Below are 8,468 nucleotides of genomic sequence, written 5' to 3' on the forward strand. Positions count from 1 at the left end.
TATATTATATTATATTATATTATATTATATTATATACATTTTTACAGTTACTTATAGCTAGTTTCCGTTATCTACCAAAAATGTACCAAAATACAGCAATGCAACAGTGAGTGACACGGTCACGTGACCAATGCGTGTTCTAGTTGTTTTATTTAGCTTTATGATGTACCCTCAGAACCCCCACTTCAAATATCCGAAGAGTCTTTTTTAAATTAAATTATTTGAAATTATTTTTTACAGCTCCGAGCACATTTTATATAGTTTTTATTACCGATTTCCTGTTTCTGGATGTACTGCAGGTCCAGTCGGAGGTTCGGTTCTGTAGGAGCGGTATCGCCACCTGCTGTGTTTTTTTTTTTTTTTTTTTTTTCTGTCGGCGGACACAAACTGCGTCTGTTCCTTTAACCGTGCGCAGGTTAAACGGGGGTTCTGGTTCTGGAGCCTGTGATGGTTCTGTGCGCGTCGTTCTCATCTGTCCCCGTTGTGTCGGATCGTCGGGACATGGGTCTTTATTTGGACCGGAACTTTCGAAGCAGAACCGTGCATTCTGCATTTTTAACGTATTTTGGGTAAAAGGGATAATTAACCGGACCGTTTTCCTCTTTATTATAAAGGGAGCAGGTGATCCATCGTGTTTTGGTGGACGATGATGATGATGATGATGATGATGATGATGATGATGATGATGATGATGATGATGATGATGGTTAGGCTGACGGATGCTGTGAGGACGTGATGAAGATCTGCGGATCGTCGCTCTAGTTCTGAATCATGGCCCGGTCCGTGAGGAGACTGCTCCATCTGGTCCTCTTCTGGCCTCTGTCTAAAGGCCTGCAGGTAGGAAAGAACGGTGCCGGTTGGTTCTGTTTGTAGATACCCTGGTTCTGTTTCTGTGGGGTTCTGGAGGAAACGAGTCCAGCTGTTCAGATTAATACTGGCAGCTGCAGCAATAAAATGTTCAAACAGTATAGGCCCTACACATAGTGTTTCATTCTTGTTTTTAGGCTTTTTGTCACATTTCACAGTTTTTCTAGATGATTAAATATTGCACACTTTTCTCTTCCATGTAGAAAAATATCCAAATATAAACTGAATCAAATCTATCGTTTTGAAAAAAATGAAAAAGGAATGCTTCTCTATGAATTGAGGAAAGAATTAAACTGTCCATAAATGTTTTGTTCCTGCTTTACAGGTGAGGTTTTTATCTATTCTGGGCCTTAACAAGCAACAGACAGGCTGAGGCAAGGAAAGCATCCCTTTACTGTGCAGAGTTGGGGTGCTGTACCTCAACCATCAAAAAGAAAAAATCAGTAGGTCCTCTGGATGGGTTCTTCTTTAGTGAAACGTTCCGTCTCTCCTCCAATAGACTTCTTCAGTCTGATGAGTTTCAGGTGAAACTCAGCCTTATAAGCACTGCCTCCACATGGACAAATAGGTCAGTCAAATGCAAAATAGGGCCATCGCCTAACAATAGGCTTGATTAGCTCTATTGTTCATAGAGGGTCATGTGCCCCATCACATGAACTGTGTGGTGTTATGTGAATGTAGTGAATGCAAGCGGGGTTTTTTAACATCCCCTTGTTTTTGTTCCTCCCTCCCTCTTTGTGTTGGTATCATTGGGGCCCTGATTCACACCTTTTGCTCACAGGGGGCTGAGTCATACTTGCACTGACAGCGTTGTAGGAGGAGGACAACTGAAAACGGAGGCCTCCACCTCTGTTTAATGGTGGACGTTTTTTCTTCACAAAGATGGCTTCCTTTACTCCTCTCTCAAACCAGCGTTCCTCTCTATCAAGGATGAGAACATCTTCATCCCTGAAAGAGTGGGGAGGTGGAAAGTCTTCTGGACATTCTTAATGGCACCAGCATGTCTTCAATGGAGGAAGCTGTGGGGACTTGGGGGTCCCTCCATAACCAGGGCTGAGGTTTTAAATGTTCTGTGACAGCGGGGCTCCAGTGCTGGTCAAGACCTGCTCTAAGCTCCACAAGGCTCCGGATGTTGTGGGGCTGTCTTGGTTGACATGCCTTTGAAACATCACATAGACATCGGGGGCAGAGCCGCTGCGTGAACACTGGACTGTGTTCCTTGTGGTTCACTGTGAGTATGGGATTGTGGATCCGTTGTTATTCAGTCTCCAAACAAGCGGTGTGACAGTTTGGTTCGCATTGCCGGCTGTTAATTGGACCCCATCAGGGTGAGACACAGCCAGGACTGCCTGTTGTCACAGACTGTTCATAACTTCCATGGACAGAATTTCTCAGTGCAGCCAGGCGGCGGAGGGAGGCCGCCTCAGGATTCCATCTCTGCTAATTGCAGATGATGCGGTTCTGTTGATGTCATTGTGCCGTGATCTTCAGCTCTTACGGTAGTGGTTCATAACTGGGATGAGGATCAGCACCTCTAAAGCTGGTGCTCCAAATCCTCAGTCAGAAAAGGGTGGATTGAGCTCTCCTGGTTGGGGGTGAGGTTCTGCTTCAAGTGTCTTTGGGTTTTGTTCAGGATTGAGGGAAGAATGGAGCGTGAGACTGGAAGATGGATCGGTGCAGCTTCCGCAGTATTGCAGATTCTGTACTGGTCTGTTTTGGTGAAGAGTGAAATGAACTGTAAGAAGACCTCTATTTACTGGTCGGTCTACCCTCACGCATGGCCCTAAACCTTGGGTAGTGACTGAAAGAACAGGATCTCATATACAGGAGGTCCAAAAGAGTTTTCTCTGCAGGGTATCTGGACTCTCCCTTAGCGATAGGGTGACAAGTTCAGTTATCAGGGAGAGACTCCGAGTAGAGCCGCTGCTTCTCCACATCCAGAGGATAAAGATAACCCCTGGTAAGAATAACCCTGAACGCCATCCTAAAGAGGTGGTTCAGGTATATCCAGCTGAGAGACCCCAGGGAAGACCCAGAATATGAGAAACTATATCTCTTTGCTGGTCTGGGATCACCTTGAAGTCCTCCCAGAGCTGGATCAAGCTGCTGCCCTGAGACCTGACTCTGGAACAAGAGGAAGATGATAGATGGACATTAGATACCGTAGTATATCCTGTACATTAGGTATAAAATCCTGTACTTTACAAAATGTATCAGTCACAAGGTCAGTTGTACTGCAGCTAGGCTAAAAACATGAAGAACAAAGTGTGAAAACAGAATTTCTTATATTTGTTGTTTTACATGAAGGATCTGAAAGTCTCTCTGTATGCTGATAATCAGATTTGTTCATTTCATCCTGACGACCTCCTTTTTCCTCTTTCTGTCATCAGAGTCGTCTCCCAGCCATCAAAGTGAAGTACCTTCTTCTTGTCTGGCTGGGCATCCTCATCATCAGCTGGATCATCTACATGCAGTACGCTTCATACGCCGAACTCTGTCGTGGACATGTTTGTCACATGATCATAGTAAGTTGTCTAACATGAACAATTCAACAAAAGACACTGTACATATGTCCTGATGCATCTCAGTAATCCAGGTAAAAATCAAAAAGAAAAAAATTGTGTAGGTCTTCTGGACAGGTTCTTCTCTAATGAAACGTTTCATCTCTTCTCCAAGAGACTTCTTTAGTCTGAGAGTTTTCAGGGGTGCCACCGAGCCATTGGTTCAGATATGTTGACGACACCTGGGTTAAAATTAAAGCCCAGGAAGTCCAACATTTCACTGATCACATCAACTCTGTGGATGAATATATTAAGTTCACATGAGAGGATGTAAAAAATGGCAGGTTGGCGTTCCTGGATTGCGATGTCTCAGTTTCAGATGGAGGATGGTTGGAAACTGGCGTATATCGTAAGCCCACCCACACAGACCAATATTTGCGTTTTGACTCCCACCACCCACTGGAACACAATTTAGGAGTGATCAGGACTCTGTACCACAGAGCAGACAGTGTCCCTACAAACCCAGGAGCCAGGGAGAAAGAGGATGTAAAAAATGGCAGGTTGGCGTTCCTGGATTGCGATGTCTCAGTTTCAGATGGAGGATGGTTGGAAACTGGCGTATATCGTAAGCCCACCCACACAGACCAATATTTGCGTTTTGACTCCCACCACCCACTGGAACACAATTTAGGAGTGATCAGGACTCTGTACCACAGAGCAGACAGTGTCCCTACAAACCCAGGAGCCAGGGAGAAAGAGAAATCACACACACGACAGGCCCTGGAGCAGTGTGGTTATCCTGACTGGGCTTTCCTGAAAGCAGACAGGAAACACAGACAGGATTCCATGCAACCTTCAGGTGAAAATGAAGACCCCAAACCCAGACCCATTATTCTGTATGTTGCGGGTGTTTCGGAGAAACTGAGACGTTTATTTTCTAAACATGATGTCCCAGTGGCTTTCAAACCACAAAACACATTACGGCAAAGGCTGTTTCACCCCAAAGATCCGGTGCCCCGGCACAAACAGAGCAATGTTGTATATGCTGTTAAATGCCAGGAGGACTGCAACCAGTTATACATCGGGGAAACAAAGCAGCCACTGTTCAAAAGAATGTCCCAACACAGACGAGCTACATCTAATGGCCAGAACTCTGCAGTTTTCACTCATTTACAGGCCAGCGGTCACTCTTTCAGAGATGAGGATGTTCTCATTCTTGATAGAGAGGAACGTTGGTTTGAGAGAGGAGTAAAAGAAGCCATTTTTGTGAAGAAAGACCGTCCATCATTAAACAGAGGTGGAGGCCTCCGTTTTCAGTTGTCCCCCTCCAACTGCGCAGCCATTGCCAGTATCACTCCACCCCCTGTTAACAATAAGTGTTAATTAGATGTCAACAATAGCCATGTGATGTGAGTATCAGTCACATGGAGGCAGGGCTTAAAAGCCTGAATTTTGCCTGAAACTCTCAGACTGAAGAAGTCTCTTGGAGGAGAAACGAAATGTTTCATTAGAGAAGAACCCGTCCAGAAGACCTACACAATTTTTTTCTTTTTGACACTGTACATACTTCACACAAAACCCCAACTGATCTGTGTTAAGATCAAACATTCAGTACAGGTAAATGTTAATGCCAAAGACTTAAAACAAAGATTTTGTGCAATAGATAACACTCTGAATTTGAGATAACACTCTGAATTTGTTTTAAAAATGACTTTTTGCTGCTGCCATGTCAATTTCTAGCTCAATATCTGAATGATTTCCAGGGTTATAGCTATTTCTGTGATAACGTAGGTTACCTGTTACCTGTTTTCTGTGGCAGCCATAAATATAAAACCAATGAATCCATAATACAGTGGTTCATGAGAATTTTTCTAACAGAAACAAACACAAGCACATTATAGAAAAAGCAGTAAACTTTGTAGAGTTTGACATTTTAGTATCAGAATAAAACAACACTTTTTTTGTTGTTATTCTTAGCTAACTGTCAGTTTTATGTTGAATGGCTTCCATCGTATGGTTGGGAATGAGGGGTCCTGCTGCTCTGCATTACTTGTCAGGTTGATGGGCAGCAATGGTTGCTTCTCTAAAGTCATTGCTGATGTCTCTTCGTCCTGACATCGTGTTAGCCCACACACTTGTATGCTCCAGATCTGATCAGTAGCTTCTTGATGATTCTGAACCTCTTATAACCCATGTAAACAACAGGAAATAACTTTTTCACTCACAGCTTTTCTGTTTTGCCTGTTTTTTATTTAATAAACAACGACATGGTGGAATCCATTGTGTGCTTTTGTTCACTTTAGGTTCAATTTGAACCTTTTTAGAATCTGGTAAAAGTCAGATAATTTTCTGGGGTGTTTATCTAATTTAAAAAATGATGGCTCTGCTTTTATAATTATGTCTAGGTGATTAAAACCCATAAACGTGATATTCATCTTTGCAAGAAGACATAACTGAGGTCACTTCCTGTTTCCTGTTTGTTTGACAGTGCAATCACTTCAGACGGGGGATAATATCAGGCTCCTCCTGTAAGGCTTTGTGTGATCAGAAAACTCTGAGTCTGCACCGCTGCATGTCCACTTCTTCTACACAGCAGGTAAAAGACACACACACATTGATTTAAATATACAAAAAACACACAAACTGATAAACACTGATGTGTATTACTGGGTTGAACATTGCCTATTAGCTGCTAAAGCTAGTGACACGGCTCTATAGGCACCGTTACTATGCACCGAGTCATTCAACAAAACCAGACAGTTCCAAAGAGGGATGCACATCAATCTGTCACAAAAATATTTGTAGTACTCTTACTTCCTTTCCAGTTTCTGTAAAATATGTATTTAATTAAAGCTGAGAAAATTGCCAATGTTGTGATATGTAAAAATAAACATTCTCCCAAGAGATAAATTTATAAGCAGTCTAGGAACTTTTCATTACAGGTTTTGCTAATGCATTTCCTATGGAAGCTATCCATCAGATGTGGACACTGTCTGACCCACAGTTTGCACAGTTTACATTTTCTTACTTGGAAAATCTAATGTGTAGAAAATTGACATTTACTACTTGTCCATTTTAAAAATAATGACAAATTCAATTGCATTTAATTTTCATTGAGTTTCATTAATATTCAGTTCGAACAAGTTTAACAGAGAATGTCCTGATGCATCTCAGTAATCCAGGTAAAATCAAAAAGAAAAAAATTGTATAGGTCTTCTGGACGGGTTCTTCTCTATGTTCCAACACAGACGAGCTACATCTAATGGCCAGAACTCTGCAGTTTTCACTCATTTACAGGCCAGCGGTCACTCTTTCAGAGATGAGGATGTTCTCATYCTTSATAGAGAGGAACGTTGGTTTGAGAGAGGAGTAAAAGAAGMCATTTTTGTGAAGAAAGACCRTCCATCATTAAACAGAGGTGGAGGCCTCCGTTTTCAGTTGTCCCCCTCCTACAGCGCGGCTATTGCCAGTGTCACTCCACCCCCTGTAAACAATAAGTGTTAATTAGGTGTCAACGATAGCCATGTGATGTGAGTATCAGTCACATGGAGGCAGGGCTTAAAAGCCTGAATTTTGCCTGAAACTCTCAGACTGAAGAAGTCTCTTGGAGGAGAGACGAAACGTTTCATTAGAGAAGAACCCGTCCAGAAGACCTATACAATTTTTTTCTTTTTAACAGAGAATCTACATTGTGCCATCACACATCAAGCTGATGAATTTGTGTTAATCTGTCTCCTTGCACTTAAATTAGGAAACTGAAGAATGGAATTACAAGCTCCACTTCAGCCAGAGCTGGGGCACATTTCACAAATATATCCATCCATCCATCCATCCATCCATCCATCCATCCATCCATCCATCCATCCATCCATCCATTTAGAACAACGGTAGATAGAATGTAGATAGAATGTAGATTAGACTTACACAGTTCAGGCTTACGTAAAGTAGGGATGCACCAATATGAAAATTTTAGCCGATATCGATATGCGATATAATTATTGCTGCTATAGCCAATAACCAATATTTACCCATATGACCCCGGATTTATACTGCATGCGTCTCTGCTGCGCTCCGCTCCGCTGCGCAGGACGCAGCTGTGCGTTTCAAGTCCAGTTTACACCACCTCCGCTCCGCTCCGGTCCGACAGAGGAGATCACGCGATAAATTCAGTAATAAACGTGGAAGTCACAGCAAAAAATAATTAATTCTGTCAAAGACAAACTCCAAACACAGATATAAACAACAATATAAAGGCTTTTGGTATATAAGTTGAAATTGTCTCGCTGTCGGCTTTCTGAAACTTCTGATTTCAAAATAAAATCCATGTGTATCGTGTGTGTACACATATGCTTCATGCTACATGTTTCCATCTGCTTCCCAAACAGTACGATACATTCTGACAGCATTTATGTGGAAATATATCCGTGTATTTATCAATATAGCCGCAATTTCGACATTATTCCAACAAATTATTCAACCAAATAGTGTCTTATTTTGAAAATACGGATGTTGTGCTCGTGTCTTTTCCTGTTGGTGCGACGTAATCTTTAAAAATTGACTCCGGCGCTGCTCCGTCGTCCGGCAAAAATAGGATCTGTTCTAATTTTGACGGCTCGCCGTCCGCTCACCGCCACGTGCGCAGCCAGTGTTAACACTCTCATTGATTAGAATGGGCGCGTATTTGCTGCGGAGGTCAGACCGGAGCGGAGACGGAACGCAAGCAATGTAAATTGGGGGTTACACAAACATATAATATTATGCATATACGCACAAACCCACTTGGGTCTTTTTTTGATACCGTAAATAAACAAGCAGACCTCTGACATGGCTTCTAACTTCAGTTATTCCTGGCTACACAGCATCAGTATCACTATCATGATCAAACAGATGCTGCTCAACCAACCATCTCCCCTCCCAAAACAGAAACTAAAGCTAAAAAGTGGGAAATCAATATCGGACGTTAATATCAGCTCAGTTTTACATATCGAACCGATACGATATATATAAATAATCAAAAATCACATGGTTTGACACAGGGTCGGCCTGTGACATATAGGCAGTGTAGGCAAATGCTAAGGGCACTGTACATCAAGGCGGCAC

General features: G+C 42.4%; 1 protein-coding gene across 1 annotated transcript in view; it reads left to right on the forward strand.

The window, feature by feature from the left end:
- The first annotated feature begins 182 nt into the window (after positions 1 to 182).
- dipk1b (divergent protein kinase domain 1B) overlaps positions 183 to 8,468 on the forward strand; it is a 12,249-nt gene continuing 3,963 nt past the window's right edge. Inside the window, exons 1-3 of the mRNA XM_014030783.1 lie at positions 183 to 837; positions 3,258 to 3,392; positions 5,857 to 5,964. Of these exons, the coding sequence (XP_013886237.1) occupies positions 772 to 837; positions 3,258 to 3,392; positions 5,857 to 5,964 (309 nt within the window). The 5' untranslated portion in view covers positions 183 to 771. The remainder of the gene's footprint in view (positions 838 to 3,257; positions 3,393 to 5,856; positions 5,965 to 8,468) is intronic.

The sequence above is a fragment of the Austrofundulus limnaeus genome, unplaced genomic scaffold (assembly GCF_001266775.1).
Source record: "Austrofundulus limnaeus strain Quisiro unplaced genomic scaffold, Austrofundulus_limnaeus-1.0 Scaffold1117, whole genome shotgun sequence".
Lineage (NCBI taxonomy): Eukaryota > Metazoa > Chordata > Actinopteri > Cyprinodontiformes > Rivulidae > Austrofundulus > Austrofundulus limnaeus.